The 23,188-nt window shown below is 37.7% G+C and overlaps 2 protein-coding genes across 42 annotated transcripts in view; one reads left to right on the top strand and one right to left on the bottom strand.

Annotated features, from left to right (window-relative positions):
* Positions 1–23,188, top strand: part of GIN1 (gypsy retrotransposon integrase 1) — a 79,386-nt gene that overhangs the window by 30,426 nt on the left and 25,772 nt on the right. For both annotated transcript variants that reach the window (XM_043595009.1, XM_043595004.1), the window contains 2 exons: positions 3,698–3,779; positions 15,595–15,769. The gene's annotated coding sequence lies outside the window, so the exon portion shown is untranslated. The remainder of the gene's footprint in view (positions 1–3,697; positions 3,780–15,594; positions 15,770–23,188) is intronic.
* PAM (peptidylglycine alpha-amidating monooxygenase) overlaps positions 2,343–23,188 on the bottom strand; it is a 286,547-nt gene continuing 265,701 nt past the window's right edge. For 6 of the 40 annotated variants that reach the window (XM_043594730.1, XM_043594701.1, XM_043594882.1 and 3 more), the window contains 4 exons: positions 22,106–22,159; positions 16,652–16,855; positions 13,695–13,748; positions 12,212–13,040 (listed from right to left, as the gene is read on the bottom strand). In XM_043594730.1, the coding sequence (XP_043450665.1) occupies positions 12,859–13,040; positions 13,695–13,748; positions 16,652–16,855; positions 22,106–22,159 (494 nt within the window). In that variant the 3' untranslated portion in view covers positions 12,212–12,858. Of the gene's footprint in view, positions 2,619–12,211; positions 13,041–13,694; positions 13,752–16,651; positions 16,856–22,105; positions 22,160–23,188 lie in introns of those variants that run through there. The other 34 variants (XM_043594749.1, XM_043594933.1, XM_043594741.1 and 31 more) reach the window with 12 other exon arrangements.

Here is a 23,188-nt window from a genome sequence, read left to right as displayed (position 1 = left end):
GAGATACTTCTACACCAGTGTTTATTGCAGCATTATTCACAATAGCCAAAAGGCAGAAACAACCCAAGTGTCCATCAACAGATGAATGGATAAACAAAATGTTGTATGTACATAGAATGGAATATTATTTAGCCATCAAAAGGAATGAAGTTTTGAATAATGCTACAACATCATTGACCCTTGAAGACATTATGTTAAGTGAAATAAGTCAGACAAAAAAGGAGAAGTATTGTATGATTTCAGTTAATGAAATAGAAGAACAGGCAAATTTATAGAGACAGAAAGTAGATACTAGTAGATACCAGGATATAGGGGAGGGGGAAAGGAGAGCTAATGGTTATTGATTTTAGCATTCCTGTTTGAAGTAACGAAAACATGTTGGAAATAGATAGTGGTTGCGCAGCATTGTGAATGTAAGTATACCACTGAATGGTGTACTTTAAATGATTAAAATGGCAACTTCTATATTGTATATATTTTACCATAAAGTTAATCATGTAACATACCAAAAACTGTTGAATTATTCACTTTAACTGGGTAAATCATATGGTATGTGAATTATGTCTCATTAAAGCTGCTTAAAAAAATTGTGGGATACAGCCCAAATTGTCCTTAGAGGATAATTTATGACTTATGTGCCTATCTTGGAAAAAAATAAGAGTTAAAAAGTAATGAGCTTAGCATTTAATTTAATGTGATGTAAAAATAACAAGTGAATAATCCTAAAGAAAATACAATAATTGAAATCATGAAGATAATAGATATTAATGGAATAGAAAGTAAACATGTAATGACATGCACTGAGGGAAGAGTTAGCAATCCTACTAAAACAATAAATCTAGGGAATTTGTAAATAATACTGTGAGGTCAAAAGGGTCAGAACCAGATGTGAGGCATATATTTAAAAGAGGGTGTCACAACTTTGTTTCAATAAATTTGAAGACTTAATAAAATGGATAAATTCTAAAAAACTTTAACTTGCAAAAGTGATTTTAAAATAATAAGCCAGATGATTTTTCCCAAAGTTTGTAACAAAACATAAAGAATACATATTATCTTATATAAATTATTCAATCTAGAAAAACAGAACACTCCTTAAATCTTGGCATGAGGGTAGCAGAATCATGATATCAAAATCTAAAAAGGACAGAATAAGAAAGGAAAATAACAGGTTATTCTCTCATAAATAGAAATACAAAGACCTAAAAGGAAAAAAAAAAAAAAAAAGCAAACTGAATGCAGTGACCTATAATAATATGCAATATGACCAATTGAGTAGATCCCCAAAATTCAAGGTTGGTTTAATGTTAGAAAAGCAGTTTGTATAATTAACAACTGCATTTCTAAGAGACATAGCAAGAAAGAGATGAAACACAAAAGATAGTTATAACTGAAAGAAATTTAAGGAACAGTTTACAGAAGGATTAATGGAACCCATAACAGATACTTGGACATCCTTTGGGTGACTAACAATAGCCAGAAACCTCTAGGATTGAAAGGGCAAAGGCAAAGAGAGGAAATGCTTAGTGAGAAATGGAATTATGGAAAAGGGTTTAACCATAAGTCTTTGTAGCCGTAGAGGAATGTATCCTCTGCCAGAACCATAACAAGTCAGAACTGTGACCAATGAGGGCTACCACCCTCCCATCTCCTGTTACTGCCTCTCATTTGTCAGCCCTCATGAAAAGCCAGTGGCAAGGGAGCTTGGGGATGCAATTAGTGAAAATAAGCCTCAGAGGGAATAGAGCAGTAAAGGGCAGAGAATGGATTTGGGGTGTTCGCTTTGAGAACAGCCAGCTAAGCCATATGATCAGAGGTAAAAAGGAAAGTTGTATAACCATCTAGTTGACAAAGTTCTGCAAAGGGCTAACTAGATAATAAGTATTTTTAGATTTGCAGGCCACAGAACTACACATTTTGCCATTGTAGTATGAAAGCAGCCATATTGTACTTAAACAAGTGAGTGTGGCTCTTTTCCAATAAAACTGTATTTACAAAAAAAAAAAAAAATTGTTGGCCGAATTTGGCCTTTGAAGACAGTAGTTTGTAGACCCTGTATTTAGTAGATGGAGAAAAAATATTTGCTGAATGTTAACATCCATTTGAAATTTAAAACAACAACAATAACAAAAACCTCTTGGCAAACTCAGAAAAGCATTTCCTTATCCTGATTCAGTATATGCTGTTAAGAAACAAAAAGCCTATAATAGGCTTTATACTTAATGAAGACAAATTTGCAAATATTCTGTGTAAGATCATGAACCAGACAAATATCACTGGTTTTAATTATTGGGGGCTTTAGCCAGTATATTAAGGCAAGAAAAAAGAAAGAAAAGTCATAATGATCAGAAAGAAACTAATTTTATTTGCAATAGAAATAATTGTCCACATAAAGAACTAATATAAATCAATATGAAAAAAATAACCTAATATAAAAATGGGCGAAAGTCTCCTACTCATAGGAGAGAAAAGTAAAAATGAATAGCTCCTGCAAATATCTTTTGTTTGCCCCTATATACCAACTTTACATTCTTCACCCCATGCTTCGTTTAGGATCCTGGCCTCAGCAGCGTTCTCATCCTCTTTGACATCCATTTGGATTCAGCCAATGGGGATACCTGGCAGAAGATCAGGAGAGGAGAGTGAAGTTGAGATATTTATTCTCCTTGATCCCTTCCTCACTCTAGCTGTTTCTTCCAACCATAGTTTCCTGCTTCATAAGACTCTATTCCTCTAGGTTTCCAGTAACCTTTCCCTCCTCTTATCCTTTTGGATCTAGGAGTAGAAGCAGCTCTATTGCTGACAGTCTGGATTCACCTACACTCCATGAACATCTTTGTACTTAGTTCCTTTGATTATCCTAACATGTCATTTGTTCCCTCTTCAAATCCTGATACAGTTGATCAGTATATTAAAAGATGCTCAATCTCATTGATAGCCAGAAAAAAAAATGCAGATCAAAACCATTATTAAAGATGATTTAAAAACTGCCATATTGGGAATAATTAAAAATCTCAGCAAGGCTGTAGAGCAGACAATACAGTTATATATAGCTGGTGAGTGTATAAATTGATACAACTATTTCTGAAAAACAATTTAGCATTCTATAGCAAAGCTGAAGATGCACAAGTCTATAATGCAGCATTTTGCACCAGGTGCTATGTTCATGAATGTTTATAGGAGGATTTTTTTTTTTTTTTGCAATAGCAAACATTAGAAACACCATAGCTATCCATCAATAGAATGGATAAATAAATTGTGGCATATTCATACAATAGAATACTAAGTGGCAGTGGAAATGAATAAATTACAGCTACATAAAAAAAGCATGAATGAAGTCAGGAACACAATAGGGAGCAGAGAAATCAACTAACAGAAGGAGGTGACACATGAGCAAAGTTTTGAATAAAGTGAGAAAAGGAGCCATGTGTATACCTGGGGGAAGAGCACTCCAGAGAGAAGGAATAGCAAGCGCAAAGATGCTTCAGTGTTCCTGTGTCTGTGGTTTTGAGGAATAGTAAGGGGCCCAGGAGACCTAGAACAGAGTAGTAGGGAGTATAACAGAAGATCATAGAGGCAAAGTGGTAGAATAAATTGTTTCAGGCCTCATATCGACTTTGTTTTTAGTCTGAGTAATATGGGAACTCACTTAAAGTATTTGAGAAAAGTGACATGATATCAATTCTTATTTTTTTAGATAATTACTCTGGAAGCTGGATTAAGAATGGACAGAGAAAGGGCAATGGAAGACTGGTTATGAGGCTGTTGCAGTAATTGAGGTGAGAGATGATGATGGCACTGGTAGTAATGGAGGTGGTGAGAAATGGCTAATATCTGTTGTATTTTGAAGGTAAACAGGATTTGCTGACACTGGAGGTGGATGTTTAGAAGAAGAGAGAAATCTATGATGACTCTAAACTTTTTAGGCTTGCATAACTGGAAAGATGGAGTTGCCACTAAGATGAGGAAGACTAGGAGGAAGAGACTTGGGAAAGAAAAGAGAAGTTCAGTTTCAACGTGTTGAGTTTGAGATGCTTATTATACATTGAAGTAGAACTGTTGGGTAGATATTTGGATAAGAGTCTGGAATCCAGGGGATAAAAATTCAGCATTCATTTATGCACAGTTCAGAACTCTCCAGAATAAAACTTTAATTAATATGTTTCCCTTTGGAGAGGCCAAGACATTCTCTTTGCTGCACTTACAGTTGACCTGCCACATTTCTTGTTAATCACTGCTGAGGCAGCGATCCAAAGCATCTGGTGACTGATTGTACATACTCTATGGCATTATTTATATTACCTGGCAGATCAAACAGATGCTCAAGCAAGTTTTCTAGCTTTATGAATGATGGCAGCAGAGCGTTTGGCCCCCTTCCCCCTTTTGATGGATATAGCTGATGCTAACACCACATTTAAGGGACTGCAAATAAAGCTTGCAAGTTCTCAAAAATCTCATCCTCATCTGCCAGTACATACTGAATGAAACAGAGCGTTGGTCTCAGCAATAATATATTACTTTGCAATCACATAGTACTTTGTCTTTGCTGAGGAATTTACAATCCAGTGTAATTTATACAGACTATCACTTTTCCTATTTTTACCTCAATTTTCGGTTGGAAAACTGGAGAGAGAACTTTTTTTTTTCCAGAAAAAGAATCAGAAATTCTTAGGAATATCTCCTATCCTACCTCACAAACTTGAGTTATTAGCCTTTAATTCTAAATCTTCCTTTGAATTCTTGTCATAACCTAAAAGTCTTAGCATAGTGTATAATTTTACTAAGATACCTAGATTGCCAAGGTCATTGGGATACAGGGCTTTACTGAAGCAATATGACATTTCAGTTAACTCGGAGGAGAAAGCTGTGTTTGGCTCCATTGGTAAAGAGTTTTATTCCACCTGTGATGAAGGACTGGTCATATGTGAGTAGGGAAGATGGAATGGGCAGTGAAGGTAGCGAAGGAGCAGAAAGCTGAATGCTTTCTGTTCTCCTCCCACACATACGCAGCTCTTTCCGTAGCTAGCTTCACATCTCTCCCTACTGGAAGGCCCTCTGTCTTTTAGGTTTTGAATCTCACGGACAGAGGCTCCCTGAGTTGAGAAATCTAAAGTAGGCAGTAGATCTACCTGATGGTGGGATGGGGACATACAGCAAGAGGACAACACCAGGCAGAGAAATTCTGCTGTGGGACACAGACTTCCACATCCAACAGAAACATTCCGGTATCTGTGGGTCTCTCCCTAAGCAAGGAAGGCCGTGTCGCAGGAATGTCCTTGGAGAAGTGTATAGCACTGGCCTAAGCAGGACATCTATAGGGTATTTTCACAAGTGTAAAGCTAGGGAATTACTTAGTGAGGCGCTTGGTAGGGGTAGGAATGATTCAGTATTTGAAGGAGCTATGACTCAGTTTTGGAAGACATGGAGGCATTTCTCCATGGCCCACCTGTGATCGGGAGTTTTCAGGCTTTGAGGATGGACGTGGTTTACTGGGTTTGAATATGACTGCGTGCGCGCGTGTGTGTGTGTGTAAAATTAACATACCATAAAATTCACTCATTTAAAGTGAAAATTTAATCGTTTTTAGTATTCATAGAGTTATGATTTTACTCATTTAATGCAGAAACTTTAATTGTAAACAACTTGAAACCAGCCATTCTGAGGGGTAGCAGGAGAAAGCCACCTGAGAGAAATACCTGCCAGCTGCACTCTAGTATCTTCCCGCTTTTTGGCCTGTTCCTCCACAGAATCCATGCCCACCTCTTCTTCATCTTTCTCCAGAGCTGCCAAGTTCTTCAGGGCCTCAGAGAACTCCCCTTCATAGATGCCTTCTCCCATATTCACTTTGCTTACATGGGATCATACTTTTGGTTCAGGGAGGCCCAGACCTCAGCCATGGCAGTGGTGTTGCACAGTATGCACATAGTCTGCTGCACTTTGACCAGGTCTCCCCTGGGGATGACAATTGGGGGGCTGGTAGTTGACTCCACTTTAAATCTAGTTGGGCAACATCCACAAGCTGGATGGTGCACTTCATCCCGATGCTGGTAATGGCTGTGTTGACATCTTTGGGACCATGTCCCAGTTACATGCTACAGACGACATATTGCTTCAGCAAGGGTCATACTTGGCAATCTGATTGCCTGGCTTGCTGCAGGCATTGGTGATCTTGGCCACAAGCAGCTACTCATCATAGGCCTTCTTAGCTGAGATGCCTGGGGATTGGTAGCCAGTAGAAAGTGGATATGGGACCAGGTTGTTTGGGAATTCTGTCAAATTCACATTCAGGGTAGTGTCAAGTTGCTGAGAGGTAGTGATGGTGGACACAATCTGCCCAATCACATGAATGAGATTGGTATATATGGGCCGTTTGGTATCTAGGTTGTGTCGACATATGTCATAGATGGCTTCCTCACTGACCATGAAGGCACAGTGAGAATGATCCAGGGTCGGGTGGGTGATCAGGAAGGAATTGTGGGGCTCCACCATGACTGTGGAAACCTGGGGGATTGGCAACTTTGAGTTTGGACTTCCTGCCATAGACTACCAAGAGCTGTTCCATAAGCAGAGGCACAAACCCAGAGCTGGTGCTGCCCCTGAAGCTGTGAAAGATAGGCAGGTCCCATAGCCCTGTACACAGATCCACCAGTTTTCAGATCAAGGCTAGGTCAGTAATCTCCTTGCCAATGATGTCATAGACTTTGGCATAATTACTGGCTGCATCTTCTTTCCCAGGGATCAATATTAAGCCCCCAACTTTTTTACTTTTATGGACCAAATTTTTATTTTCTCTTATTTCTTAAAAGTAAGAAAATGATTTTGAAAGACATTATATATGTTTATTTTTGCCTCAGGTGCTCACATTAAAAAAAAATAGCCAGATAATTTCATGATTTTCTGTTCTCTGGTGACTGCATTGGCAAAGAGGACATGGGTACTGTCAGTATCTATGTGACACCTGATGTTCCAGATCTTTTCGAATACCTGGATGTATGGCATGATGTAAACATAAAAACTGGATGACTAGTAGCATTTTAAGTTGTTCTTGAAGACACAGGCATCATTCACTGAATAGCCCCTTTTATGAGTGCACAAATCCATGCAAATTTTTTGTTTTACCACCAGATGTCAGCCATTCACTGCACTGGTAATAACTATCCTGAAGAACTCTTGATGAGAAATCTATGTATGTGGATGTCACCTTCATCTCTCCCTCTGTCCTTCTTTTCCTCCTTCCCGCTATGACTGTCAGTCAATAATCAATTGACTTATTATATTTTAATTAGAATGCACATATCTCTTCTAATCTATCTAAATAATGAAAGGGAGGGGCGCCTGGGTGGCTCAGTTGGTTAAGCATCCGACTTCGGCTCAGGTCATGATCTCACAGTCCGTGAGTTCGAGCCCTGCGTCGGGCTCTGTGCCGACAGCTCGGAGCCTGGAGCCCGCTTTGGATTCTGTGTCTCCCTTTCTCTCTGCCCCTCCCCTGCTCATGCTCTGTCTCTCTCTGTCTCAAAAATAAATAAAAACATTAAAAAAATTTAAAAAACAAAAAATAATAAAAATAAATAATGAAAGGGATATATTAGATATTTTAAGAAAACTAACATGATTTAGAGTTTAAATATTATATACAAATGTGAAAATGACACTAAAATGTTTTTTAAACTTTGATCTGGAATTCAGGCTCTTTTCAGTCCAGGAACTTTGGGACCAATGCAATATTTTGCAGCCTTTGTTTCAGAACATACTTTCAACTGTCACCCAGAACTTTTGCTTTTTTGGAATTTTTATTAGATACTTGTTGGTATTCTGAAATTATATTCTTATTGGAAGAGTATCAACTACATATTGAACAAACTATGCAATATTTGATTTTTAGAGAAGCCCTAAGGTGATTAAAAAGCTAATTAATTATTGAAGAACTATGCAGAATTTTTGCCCACCAACAACTTCCATTTAATTTTTTTCTATTAAATGCCTTCTTGAGTATTAACATATAACTTCTATGATCCCTGACTACAAACTTTGTCAGGTGTGTTGCTCTACTTCAATCACTGAGTTTAATCCAATGATTTTATGCTTTTTGCCCTTCAACATTGTGAGCTTTTTGAGGTTTTGGGAGTTTAGCAGGTATCTATTGATAAATGAATTTTATTCTCTAAACTTAGAGTACAGCTAGCCTGTAGTGGACTGTTGGTTGCCTCCTTAACAACCATTATCTTCTACCTCTCTTTCCTGTCTGAATTTTGTTTCAGTGTCTAGCACTTCTCTTTTGGAGTCATGAGACTTAGGGAAATTTCATTCCATCAAGCTTCATGCTGAGTAGCCTGAGTGGTATAAAAATAATCCCATTCCCTTTGCTAAGGATTAGCTCAGAAATGACCATGGCCATAGAAGGTCCAAGGAAAACTTTTCCTCACTTTCCTCATTCCTAAAAGAGTGAACTATAAGGGCTGATGGATATATCTTTGTGAATCTATTGTCATTTCTGAAGAAGAAAATACTAGTGTTACTGTGTTTCTGAATCCTTTTGGGGGAGTGATATAGATATGGGGAATGTAGGGGAGGCTCTCTCAAATTTTCAGACATCTACCAGAGATATCTTTTATATCACATAGAAAGAAAATTCTAGAGTATGAAACCAACACAGAGGAAAACAGCTGTAGGGGAGAGAGAGAGTGTGTGTTAAGAGAGAGAGAATGAGAGAATGAGGGAGAGACAGAGAGAGACAGATCTGATGATAGTTTTTGTGTCCCTAGATCCTGTTATGAAATAATGAGCCAAAAAAATTTTGTTCTTATTTATTTAATTATAACCCAGTAAGGTAAGAGTTTGATAGGGGAAGTCTATTTAGGCATCTGGAAAAATGTCTAGAAGCTGGAAGGACAGTAAGGGCATGGCCATTTGAGAGAGAAGTTGAATGTGGCTTCTCCTTGGAGTGAGGATAAGGAGAGTTGGCTTCTCGGCCTTTTGCTCTATACAGACCACATATTTGAGCAAACGGCTTTGTGTGCCTAATAATTTGTTTTAAGGCTTAGCTAATCCTTGTAGGACCATATTTCCTGTAGATGGTCCATGAAACACCTGGATCCAAATCACCAGGGGTACTTCTTAAAGATGCATAGATCTGGGGGCTTCTGGGTGGCTCAGTCAGTTAAGCTTTGATTTTGGCTCAGATCATGATCTCATGGTTCATGAGATCAAGCCCTACTTCCTGGTCCGTGCTAATAGAGTGTACCCTGCTTGGGATTCTCTCTCTCCCCCCTCTCTCTCTCTGCCTCTCCCCCACTCACATGCACTTTCTCTCTCAAAATAAATAAACTTTTTTTAAAAATGCAGAGATCTAGGCCCTGCTCAATGTAGTGAATCAGAAACTCTGGGAATGGGACCAAGAGTTAGTCCTCTTACAATAAGTAGCCCCAGTTGATACTTACAGTTGCTGAAGTCTGAGAAGTATTGCTATAGGCTACATTAACTTTGACATCGACTTTGGGCTACTAAGTAGGTGACAGTCTGGGGAATAAGCCCTAAAACCAAGTCTGTGGCTTCCCTTATCATTCAGCTACTTAAATACTCAATTTATATAACATTTGAGTGAGAGTTTAAAGATACATGGGAATTTTGAAAAATAATATGCTGATTTAATAAACTAAGAAGATGGGGTACCTGTGTGACTCAGTTGGTTAAGCGTCCAGCTCTTGGTTTCAGTCCAGGTCATGATCTCACGGTTCGTAAGTTTGAGCCCCTTGTAGGACTCCATGCTGACAGTGCAGAGCCTGCTTGGGATTCTCTCTCCTACTCTCTGCTTCTCCCTTGCTCGTACATGCTCTCTCAAAATAAATAAAACTTAAAAAAATTAATATATTAAAAATTATAATAAACTAAGAAGAAAGCTTAGAACAAAAGATTTTATGCATATGATAATTCAGAGCCAAATCAGTGAATGGCTGTTCTTTTACGTCCCCCAAACAATAGTCTCTGGATAATTTGATGTAAAACAAAAATCAAAGCCCAGCTGTTTCTCTTCGCCTTTTTAATAAGTCAATTATACCTATTTTAATTATCTAGTTTAAAACAACAATTGAGGTATTCCGATCGTGGTACTAATGGTCAAAACAAAATACCTCAGACCCTGTCTCCTCTGTCCAAACATCTGTAAACTATAATTTATGTGCAAATATAGCCATCTACTTGTAGTAACTGGCAAAGTTGAATAGCCAATTCTCAAAAACAATGGTTTTCAACTCTGGATGCACATTAGAATTACCTAGAGAAATTAAAAAACGTGACCTATACCAATGTCCTACTGTAAGTCAACTAAATCAGGTTCTCTGGAAGGAGTGCCTATTTTTTTTCTTAAATTCCCCAGGGGATTCTACTGTGAAGCCAGGGATGGGATCCACTTCTTGAGACGCTTCCCAGGCAGTGCATTCTCTGTGTCTCAGTGAATGAAATTCAGCTAAGAACGATAATCAATGGAGAGATTGCTTGAAGGCAATGCAGTTCACTCATTTCTAGTCTACCATCTTTAAGCCAGGTTAGTAGAATAAGGGTAGTATACTAGGACAGGTTTATAATGCCCCAGCAGATTTTCTTTTTCTGTATCTTCTTTTTTATAATGCCATTTGCTTATATGAGATATAAGATGTCACATGCTATATTGAGGGATATATGTAAGAACAGACTTGCAAAATGTATTTGTCTACTCTGTGGATATTGTTGAAGACTTTACTCACACATCTTGCTGCTGTCTTTCAGAAGATACTTGGGAACAAGTTTTTCTGTCCTTATAATTAGGAATTCTAAATGTTTAATGGATTTATGAATTATATAACCAGTCAAGTTTTATTTAATGAGCTGCTAGAAAGCTTAGAGCCAACGTCTTGGCCTGAGCAGGTGTAATAGGAACTACTCTCGTATTTTTTCTATCTTTGTTCTCCATTTTTATCTTTGTTCTCCATTTATCTTTTTCACCTCCTTATCATTTATCATTTTTATTTATTTTTTGCATCCATTGAGTCATTGTAAACTGTTTAGGAATAAGATTTGATGTAGGTAACATTTAAAAAAGCAGCTAATGGAGCTGATAATCAAATATTGCACCACAAAAGATGACCTGAGTGCAAGTCAACTAATTTCCTCAATGTAAGCAAACTTGAACAGCATCAAAGTCAACCTATAAAACATGTGTCTTAGCGGGGGCGGGGGGGGGGGGGTGGGTACTGGACTAATTCTGATGTTCAAATAAAAATATCTTACATACTGTGAACAGGCACATATACCTCAGAATAGTGTTATCATTCTATATTTACATGTTTACCAGTATGCACTGAAAGGGGCATAAAGGAGTGGGCAAAGGGAGGTAAATATATCCTTATTTGAGAAGGAAGATAAGAATAAAAAAAAAAAGGTGAAGCTTCTATTTGGGTAGGATGCCCAAATTAAGCTATACCAGGAAGGTGAATATATGGGAAGTAATAAATCTTTCAATCAGATCTTCTTTGGTGTATGAGAAGAAAAAAATCTAGGTTATGTTAGATTTTTAAAAACAATATAGCTGGAAGACATTCTAATTAATATACTTTTTTTTGCAAAGCACTCTGTATTGTTTCCATGATGAGTCAATTAAATCTCTAATGTGCCACTACTAAGATGCCTGGATTGCAAATACAGCCATTTTGAAGAAAGGATTCTAGGGTCTGATTATTACACAAAGAAAAGTGATCACGTTCTTACTAAACTGCATTGATGAATTATGAAAAAGATGTTATAAAAGTAATTCATAGTTCCTGTAAGAGATGAATATTCCCATGAATACATGGAATTGGAGTGAAATTATTCTTTAAAAAGAAAACTAGTAACCTATATTGATGGGTCTATTTGCATATGTAACTTGAGACACAGGTTTCCTCTTAGCTAGATCACCTTTTATTAAATTATTTACCTCCTTATTGATACACAGGCAAAACCCCTCTTTAAATTTAAAAGAGAGCCTGGATTTACACATGTATGTAAACTCTGATGCTGGTTTTTAATTTATATCAGCTACATAACAAAATATCATCTTCATTTTAATATAATACAACACATTTCTTTCTGCTGAAGACATTGGGTAGTTTTCACTATATCCGTGGTTTGTGTAATTATTACAAAAGTTGTATACAAAACCCTGCAAATATGCAAAAATTGCAAAATACACTCTGACAGCTAATGCTCTGAAAACACTTTATTACACAAATTACATTCAGATTCTGAAAATAGTGTTCTAACAGTGTAACCATCTAAAAATAAGACATCCCAAAAACACACCAACTGAAGAAAATTAAAAAATGAATTTAAATAGAGACTTTTTTTTCTTTCCCTCATTGCAATATAATGTTAGTGATTTTAAAAAAATAGGAGATTTAGCAGCTTTGTCCTCATGTAGCACAAAGTTTCTCTTTACTGCCACAGGCTGAGAATGCTGAACAGGAAAGGCACCAAAGACAGACATAGGCAATGGAAGTGCTATTGGGAAAATACTGTGTTCAAGCAGAGAATGGGGTTATTTACATCTACAGAAAAGTCTCAAAAATGTAAATGAGCAAAGCTTCCATCATTAAATTAGTAGTGTGATGGAAGAAGAGGACCATTCCTCTAGGCTATGTTCATATAAAGACAATGGCACTGTTATGAACTTTTAGGAAACTCCTCAACTAGAAACAGAAGCCAACTAAAAACAAATGAAATAAAACATGTACAGTCCCACATAGACTAGTACAGTTTACAATTAAATACGCAAAACTCTAAACGTGCTAAAGGGAAAGGAATCGGGCATTCTTGGAAAATCTCATCAACCTAAATCAAAGCCCGTCTTCAGGAGGAAGAAGGTGAGGGCGCAGGCAGAGGTGCTGAATACTCCTCTTCCGATTCACTTCCATCATCCTCCTCTTTCTCTAGGTCACTTCCCTCGGTGCTAAGACGGTCAAACCCTTTCCGGCTGTAGCCTTTCCGGCTTGCAAAGAAATTTCCAAGGTTTAAGCCTCCACTTCCCTTTCCTGGAGAAAGCACACAGTGACATAGAACTGATGGAAAGTTTGCACAAATGATTCTCGGTGTACTTGTAAATTCTTAAATGGTAAACACATTAGATATTGGGATGGGAAAGAGTAGATATTAACAACAACAGAAGTGAAAGAGATAACCTACAGAGTCAGAAAGATATTACTTGTACTGATTTATTAAAATATATAAGAAAAAAGCTCCCCAGGATTATGTGTTTCTGTAGGATTCTTTAAGATTCATTTCCCAGCTCCTGCTTTTTCCAGGCTCTCTGGAACTGGGATCCCTTGAGGAGCTCTTCATTTCAGTAACTATATGAAAAGGTCATCTTCACTATGACAAGCACTGACATGCTGACAGGAGTGAAAGAAAATTTACTGAAGACAAATGAAGCCAGACAGATAAAAGGCAGGGAAAGAGAATTAAATATAGAAAGGCAAGGTAGAAAAAAACGAAACTGGGAGATGTGCTGCCTGCGCCACATACTTCAGTTTAGTTTACAGTTTGCATTCTGCATTTAACATTGCTGTGCTGCACATGAGGAGTTTACTTTTAGAGAGAGTATGGGAATTAGATCCCTGCTCTGTAAAGGACATGAGCGTGTTGACTCTGAGCCACATGTGAAGGATTCTGAAAGGTCACAGGCATACCTCTAAGTCTTCCGAGCACTCTTCCTGAACTTGCCTCAAGTTTGTGTTCAGAATCTGCTAGAAAAAGATGGCACATTTCAAAATGAGTCCCAGTCACCCTCCTCAACCATGGGCTCAACTTTCAATACCGAATCAGAGGTTCATAAATGATTAAAAACAAGGCCTGGGTTTGTCTGTAAGCAATTCTAAGGGGGAAAAAAGGCGATAGATTATTGTGATGTATCTGAGGGCCAGAGCTGGGTTCAACTTCAGTGCTGTGCAGTCTCAATAAATTACTTCTTTGAGCCTCAGTTTTCTCATTGGAGAAAAGAGGGATCAATGATAATTCCTACCCATCTGCAAGGTTTAGATGGGATACTGCATGTGATGTGCTTAGAACAGTGCCTGGTAGCTACACAGTAAATGCTCAATAAATATTATTTTTATTAGGACAAAATTAAATTACCAGGAGTTTGTAACAGCTTGGGAAGCTTTGGTTATTATAAATTAGGAGTTTTGTCTCAGGCTTTAATCTTTCTATTAAGCACAGTACATGTTGTGCTTGAGACAGCCTTGGATTCACGTACATCATTTCTTCTTTGTGTAGGACTTAAGTGAAGGCAAGGACCTGAAACACTGAATAATTTCAGTCATAAAAGTGACCCAAACTCTCCCTTGGAGCTTCCCATCTTCCTGATGGATGGACTTTCTTTCTTTATGGGGAGGCAGAACTCCCAATGGACTTATTTTTCCCTTTGCTCTGTATCTGTCTGTACTTTTTGTCCTGACTTCCCCTAAGGGCTACTCCCCTAAGGGCTGTAGACAGGGAAGTGAGGCTTAGGGTTCTCCTATGAAGCCTCTAACCAGGAGTAGAGGCAGCCTCGAGGAAAAAGCTAGCAAGCAGATGGCAGAGGAAAGGTAGAAGAGTGGGTATGGAGAAAAATAGGCAAGAAGGGAAGAATCTGATTAAGACTGTTAGAGAGCCAACAGATTAGATTATAAGTTCTATAAGGATGCAGGACAGCCTTTATTTAGCTGGCTTTGTATTCCCTGTGCCTACCACAGTGTCTGATGTGGAAGTGACATGCAATAAGTATGTGTTGAATAAATGGAAGGTCTTTTATGAGGGTTACTAAAAACTCATTAATTGGACAAGATCTATCCAGAACAAATGCTGAAAAAAGGTGACAGGCTGATCTACTTTTAGAATTAAATGTATTATATGGAACCATATAAAACTGCAATATTTCTGTTGAATATTCCAATATGAATAAAGGTAATTTCATATGGTCTGACTTAGGTCTCTGCCTTCCCAACACACTCCTGTAAATTCAGTATTCTGTAACAGTGCTGTGTCACACGTGCTTACCGGTGAACAGGAGAGACCAAACCTTCTTAACTCCCTAGCTACTACTCCTTCCAGTGTGGTTGAATACCACCATTCCTGCTGCCTGGTCCCAGCCCCTCGTGTTCCTGATGCTCTGCGTATTTATCACTGCACTTACCACCCTCTGTTGTTACCTTTATATACAATCCTTTTTTTATGTTTCATCTATTCTGTGAGCTCCACTTATTTATTCAGTCATTTCCGCAACAACTATTTATCAAACCCCTAGTGCCAGGAACTGTGACTGTGCTGAGGATACATAAGTAAACAAGTCAACATGTAAGATTTTTGCTCTTTTGAAGCTTCCATCTAACTCCATGAAGACAACAACTATGTTTATCTTTGCTCCTGCTTACCACAGTTCCATACCCTTAACAGGGGCTCAAAAGAAGTTCTTTTTGAAGAGTTAATTGTATTTTTGAGAGGTTTATCAATTGCAGATGAACAGCAAACCAAAGTCCCAGAAAAATTCCCTTTCACAACTAATTAAATGGAATCCTCTGTTCTTTGTTTCTGTGTGCTTTTCTGTGTCAGGGCTTTGCCGTGGGCACTGAATCCCTGCCATGGTCGCCTTGGCCTGAAATAGAATCAGATGCTACTTCTTGATCGAATGCTGCCTCCCACCCTGGCCCACAGATTCCTTCCCCGACACAGTTGTAGACTCTTGCCTTAGGACCTGGGAAGCCAGCCAAGGAACTGCTCCTGGGAGGTAAGAATCATGGGCTGGATTATTTGTTTGTTTATTTGAATGTCCTGAAAGGAACACAGCTCCTCTTCCTACACTATGATAATGATCTGATAAAATACTGATTCCAACACTGGACCCTGCCTTGTTTGGTGAAGGAAGGCTGATGGCCCAAATTGTGACTATTTAAAAGCTACTGAATGATGTATTGTAGGAATAAATAGTTGATTTCCTGAGAAAGTTGAGGTTTAAGATAAGTATCTTTTATGACTTATGACTTCTATTACTGTATTACCAATGACTGTTTTTCACAATCATTGGTGGTGTTACCTGAGCACTTACCTGGTGGCAGATACTGTTGATAAATGCTTTATGTTTATTATTTCCCTTAATCTTCACACAACCTTGTGAGTGTTTTATCCCTACTTTATAGATGAGGAAACTGTGGCTTGGAGAGACTAAGTAACTTGCCCAAGGTCATGTAGCTAGGAGCTAAAGCCAGGACTAGCAGGGGAAATATATAACTCCCAAAGAATGGACCTAGGTATTTTGAGGCCTGGGCCTATTTCTAACAGCAAGGATCTCCTCCTTCCTGACCCTAATTTATAGTGACTACATATCTACACAATTTCATGTGGAGACATTAACTGGGCTTATGCCAATTGCTAAAAGGCAGTATTAAAAGTTATATTTTAATCTAACTATCTAAATTTCTGAGGCTTCAGATACTTTTTCTGTGGTGATACTAACTATAAACAATATTTGGAACATAAACAATAATATCCAAAAAGGCAGAGAGCATTTAGAAAAAACACTGAAAAAAAATCACAACCAAACTTTGGGGATACTTAGGCCAAACACTCTTTCAAAGGTAGGTTCCAAGTTCAAGGGGCTCATTTTACTTGCCTCCAAAGGCCTTTGATTTTTTCCACCGAATAAATAAGGCAATGGCCAGCAGGACAACCACCGGAATAACCAGAAGGGTTGTAATGAGAACAATGGGCACTCCAAAGCCCGGCTCTTTGATCAGTTTCTGTTTCTCTTGCATCTTCTGCAACTCTGTGGAGGCCGGTTTGTTCTCCATTTTGTTTTCAACAACTGCCTCGGATTCTTCAGGGAAAGAAGAGTTCACAATATTCAACTGACTCAAAGATTCCAAAACCCCACCACCCACCCCTACCCAGTCAAATCAACAACTGCTCATAAAGAACTTGTTGAGTTCCGTGCATGTGGGGTTCACATTTCAATATCTGAATCTACCAAGCTGGCAGCAGGTATTGTGATTAGTAATATCCACCCAATGGTTTTGTACCTTTAAGTTGGTTTTCTTTGATCCCACCCTTTATTCCCCATAATTCCACAAAACAAATATCCTCCTTTTGCATTTTTTTCAAAGTTAAAATTAATAGGCAGTATGGTGCAGGCAAAGAATTGGTGTGCATACTACAGTCAAATGAATCTAGGCTGAAATCCTAGTTCTCCTATATAAATTAGCTGTGTAACTTTGGGCAAGTTACTTAAATAATCTGGGCCTTAGTAACCTCATCTGTAGACCTATGATGATAAACAAACAAACAAAACACCTCCTTTATAAAATTGTTGAGTGTGAATGTTTATCATAGAGATGGTGTTTAATAAGCATGTTTCCTTGTATCTTTAGTTTATGAATCTTGTTAATGTTCAATGAGTTATTGGCACATCTCATGCACAGTGACACACATTAATTCTAGGATTTCAAACTGGAAAAAGAACTGTGTCCTTTTCAGGTTCTTTTATACAGTTCCTAGTAAGCCGTAAGTATACACAGAAGCACTGTATATATGATTCTGTGTATGATGAAAATAGAACAATTCTCTGGTATTGACTGGTACTGGGTAGATAACAGGCCTAAAGTACTGTTTGGGAAATGATTCAACTGAACCATATAAACTGCTTCAGGTATCTTAACAACTACTGACTTGAAGGTTGAGCCTTCCAACATTCTTGCCCTCCAGAAGCACATATGTGTGCTTGTACAAAAACCCTAGTGTGCAAAGTCTAGAAGTTACTATCATCTTTGCCAAAATGCTCACAAGATTTCTGGAACTTCAGTTTCTTGGTGCGATGTAGAGTGTATCATATGGCCTCATGGAAATTTTGACAAAATGGCAGGAATAGCTGGTTCAACACAACCAGCAAAATCTTTGGTTAATGTTTAATATGTGTTCACATGCTTAGTAGCTTGCTGGAAAATTCTCCAAGGAAGGATTTCTCAAATTACTTAAGACACTATAAGCTTTTTGCTTATAAGCTTTTTGCAGCTTTTTCCTTCAATGTTCTGAGCCAGCCTCCTTCATGATCTCAATGAAACCTACTGAGCACTTGTACTGTTTCAGGCAATGTTCTCATTTAATCATTACACCAAGCCTATGAGTAGGCATTGTTAGTATCACCATTTTACAGATGGCCCCATAGTCTTCATTTCCTTCTCTGTACTATGGTTAAGGGGAAACCATTATTTCAATTTTTTGTCCACTGGAGTGGCTCTTTGAAACTTCAGCAGGAGAGAAGGAAAGGGATTGGTTCGTAGATCTAGATGGCTCCAATTTAACCTGTCTGGATCTCAGTTTCCAAGAGGAATATAAGTGTGATTCTTACTCTTCCTGATCACTAATTGTTACATCTTTTTCTTCATTACTATAGGAGAGATAGGCAAATTGTTCTGTTTTACTTAAATTCCTTCTATATTTAAGGAAAATAACAATAAATAGAAGACAAGATTAAAAAACAGACCAAAGATACAGATTGGTAGTCAAAAATTTGTTGCCTTGAAAGAAGGATTTGTTTCTATTTGAAGGTGACTATAACCAGAATAATTACATAGCATTTTCTGTCATTTAGTGGGTTTACTGGCACCAGAGACAATGGCTGTACCAGCTCATTTTCAGTTCCCTTTTTATAAAGGCAGAGCTAGGAGTGAGCTCCAGTAAAAGGAAACAAGAACTGTGAAGTAGGTGACAGACTAACAGAATCAGTTTAGCATTCACAGAGAGTATGCTGAGAATGAGGTAATAACCTCACTAAGGTATACACACTACACTTGAGAAATTCTTGATGTCCACATTCCCTTTGGTAATCTGAGTGCATCTACTAAAAATACACAAACATTCTAACTTTTGAACCTGCTGAAGTATGTTTAGATTTTAAAAAATACTCTATATCTTAAAGAAAGAGGATAAATTTAAATTTCCCAGTAAAAAAAAAAATATATATATATTGTTCTTTCTCAGGAACTTTTATAAGTGGAATAAAAAGTCTAAAAAATAGTTATGATTTAAGGATTTAAGGAATTTCAAAACAGTAACAATTCAAATTCTGCCACTTTTATTCTTTATCCTAAATTCTTTAACTGAAAATTAAATTCTTTAATTTGGAGCATCCCTGATGAAGGAGCAGTGAAGAAGCTCCAATATTATCCAGAACCTGGGGCTTCTGGAAGAGAGGGGCTGCCTCATGTGACATTTTTCTATCATGTACGATGCCAGATGTATTGCATTTTAAACAAAAATGTCTTCAAACAAGCTCTTCTGGCATCCCTATACATACTTGGAAATAAATATAATTTTGAAAAGCTGACATACAGGAAGTTTTTTCCCTTCTTTAAAGCCCTGAGTTTAGAAAGGGAGGCTAGGTGCATTCTTGTGTGAGCTCACACACTCAAGCATGAACATGTTTCTTTCCTCTTGAGAGAGGGGAGAAGCCCAGAGACCTCTTGGAATTGGAATAACTCGGACAGTAAAGGAGAGACATTCTTAATACAGCAATACAGCAATTATTACCCAGTTTATTACAGACAGAACTGACGACTGAAGGTTTTAGATGGCATACTAGCAAGTAACAGGAAAAGTGCAGATAGCACCAATGAGATTACTCTTTCCTTTCTTTTTATTACTATTTTTTTAATGCAGTGTGTTTCCCCTATAATATGTTGTTCTCCATAAGGCCTAAGATGCTAGCTGCCCTAGAGAGTTTCTTTTTATGTTATGGAGACTGATTCACTATCATCATCTTTTATTTGGGGAGCTAGGGGTAAAGGCTATAATTTTGACATCTTTAATCCCTAGCAACTTTATTTGAAAATGCTTTTCCTAAGTTTCTTGTCATCACACATTCTCTTACCTGTGCAACTCCCTGTGAACACAACACTGGTTCTGAAACCCTGTTATTACTCATCAGTTATATGACCATTCACAGTGGAGATGAAGGTCATCAGAGGTTACTCAAATTTGGAAATTTATACAGCAGCTAAATCTGGGATGATGTTTCTCCCTCTCTTTTGTAAGGGATGGTTTAAATTAAGTTTTCAGATTTTGATAAAAGACAAACTTTTGGAGATTCAGCATGCTTTATACTCCTTTGTGTAATAAGGAAATAATCTTAAAAAAAGAAAGGTTTAATGAGAGTCATATGAATCCAACAGAGGACTAGAAGAACTTCATTTGAGCTTGGGTATTTGAGTTTAGGTATTCCTATTAAAATGTGAATGTCATGACAAGATAGTTCAATGACATTTACTATTTGAACTCCTGTGTTCCGCCACAAGGCTGGGAGGTTTTCTGAATTCAGTCAGTGGTGTGCACAAGAGGAAAGAGGAAATGGTGTGGGGAGAGCGCTCACTGTTCATCCTTCATTGGCCAGGCAAGAAGAGATCAGTGTGGATGGGCTGTTCTCAACAATCCAAACACTATAATCTAGGATTTTTATTTTATTTTTGGTGGAACTTATTTAAACAGAAGTGGCTTGAGGCCACTGTGAAATCCCAGAGATTTCAGAGTAAATACAACCATCCGCAACCTATAGCTCTTGGAAGAATTTATGGTAAATGAATTGGTGGTATTCATTTCTCCTCAGTAGTACAGGAATAGTGGTTAACAGCACAGACTTCAGTGGCAAATAAACTGTGGTTTAACCCCGGCTCTATCACTTAGCAGTAATTCTGATCTTCGATTTCTTCATGTGTAAAATGGGGATAATACCAAATTATCACATGGCTGGTGTAAGGAATTAATTTAGTAATTTTTGTATAGTTCATTGTTTGTGCTCCATGAATGATAGCTATTATTAATAATAATATACTTATTCCAGGGAAAACAACTCACCAATAATTCTGTATGTAACAATCATAGAAAAATAAAGGATCAGGAACTCTTCAATATGAGTGTGGTATCAATGCCACCCAGTAGAGTCACCTGTGTTGAATCTCTATAAATGCCAAACATTTGCTATTTATTTTATAATATTATCTTACCCCTTTCAACCTTGAGTTGGCTATATTCTCTTATCTGCCTATATAAAATCCCTAAGCACCCTCTTGGTTCTTGCTTCTTTGTATCTTTTTCCATCTGCTTTCATGAGAAAGGAAAACAAGAAAGCCTAGGGTTAAGTCTGAATATCTAGGTGAATCATTTATAAAGCAACTAATAATGAAATCACTTTGCTTTTTAAACATTGGGAGCACCCTATATTGAGTTCTTAATTTTACATGACCATGTCAAAACCCTGCAGATAGTATAACATGTACAAATATAAACTGATCCTAGGAAAGGGAGAGAATAATTTGACTAGGATTTCGAATTAAACCAGTGGTTGCTTAACAGTAGCTAAATTCCATTTCCCATTCCTGATAGTATGTACCAAAGCTATACTTATTTGTGTATATGCATATGCGTGTGCGTGCACACACACACACACACACACACACACACACACACTCTCTCTCTCTCTCTCTCTCTCTCTCTCTCTCTCCCTCTCTCCCTCTCTCCCCTTATAGGTTATAAGTCTTTTGAAGTCAGGCACAGTTACATTTCCCTTAAACCAATTATAGCCCCTTATACATAGATGGCCCTCAGTAAATTTTGGGGCGATTGGTGCTAAGATTGGAGCTTAGGGAACAGCTCATCTTGTCAGGCCCCGATAACAGAAACTCACCAAAGATATGTTTTTCACTCATTTAGACTACAGCCCATTATGGAAGGCCTTTTCCAGTATACTGGATGGTATTTTTCTGCTTGTCTGAGGTTAATGTACTTCTAAAAGTGGCTGACTTACTTTTTTTTCCTCTTTGAATGTCTTTGGCCCGCTTGTTCAGAATCACTTTCTATCACTTGAAATCAGTGAATTTGAGCTCATTATTACCAGTCCATTTAACAGAGAAAACAGTAGCAACATGCAGGTTTAAAGGCTCAGTACATAGTAGAAGTTATGGATGATTTACCGGATTATATTTTTAGTCTGATATTTTTTAATGTGCAATCAAGAGCCATAAAATAATTCAGCACAAATAGTCTTGGGTTTCACAGTCATAAGAGGAATCTGACCAACCTTTGATTTCCTGGACTTCAATGCCAGCCTTTTTTACTGATCGATGTTCCATTTCTGTAAATAGCACAGCAAAGGAAAAAGAAAATCAAAATCTCCAAAAAAGATTTGAAAACTTAATTTTGACATTAATTTTGCTTAGTAGCAAATATTTTCACTTCATCAAATGCAATATCATATTACAGAAGAGTTTTAAGACAAACCACTAATTTGGTGCCAGGCCCATGAATCCTGGATACAGTCTCCTAGGGAAAGCTGAAATATTTCTAAGCTCTTCATATTCAAAATAAGATTTTCCTTATGGAGTTCATAATGAATGTATTTTTGAAATATCAAGTGGTTCTGTTTTTATATGGACATGGACTGATGACTAACTCTGCCATGTTTGATTACCAGTATTCTAGCTACATAAGTAGATTTCACTAGCTAAATAGTAGAATGCAAAGACAGGGGACATTTGTTTAGCCTCCGATGGCAGTCTTACTGTTCCACAAGTACTGTTTTCGAGATTTATTATTCAGTTGCATTCTGGACTCCAGAGAGCGTTTTTCTCTTTCAAAGTTGAATGCTTATTGCAGCGCTTCTCAACCAAGGGATTGTCAAAAACACTTGGAAGCCTTTCCAAAATACACATATTGTCACCCTCTTCTTAGATCTTGAGTAGGATCTGGCCATGTGTTTTGAAAGCCCTCCCCACCGTGACTTGGATATGCATCTCTGTTGAGTACTGACCACTAGGATGGTATCAAGACCCTCAGACCAGAATCTTGATGAGTTCAAGTATCATATTCCTGTCTGCAAAATGAAGATACTGTCTAGATTTCTGAGGTCTTTTCTATTTTGAAAGCTATTCATTTTTTTTTTTTTTAATCTGGAAAAGCCTGGAGTTAGTCTTGGAATTGGGAATTATCCATCTATTTACTTTCCTGTCTGCCCACACGTTCTGGTTCCTCTTTGAGGAGGCAGGTGGTGGGAGAGCTACACTTACAAGGGGAATGTAAGGCTACTGCTGGAGTAGAACAGTCCACAGACATCTCTGTGCCCTCAACTCTAACTGGGTCCTTATTACAAAACAGCAAAAGCTAC

Source organism: Prionailurus bengalensis, chromosome A1 (assembly GCF_016509475.1).
Source record: "Prionailurus bengalensis isolate Pbe53 chromosome A1, Fcat_Pben_1.1_paternal_pri, whole genome shotgun sequence".
Taxonomy (NCBI): Eukaryota; Metazoa; Chordata; class Mammalia; order Carnivora; family Felidae; genus Prionailurus; species Prionailurus bengalensis.
The sequence above is the reverse complement of the archived record's forward strand: the minus strand, read 5'-3'. Positions and strand labels throughout refer to the sequence as shown.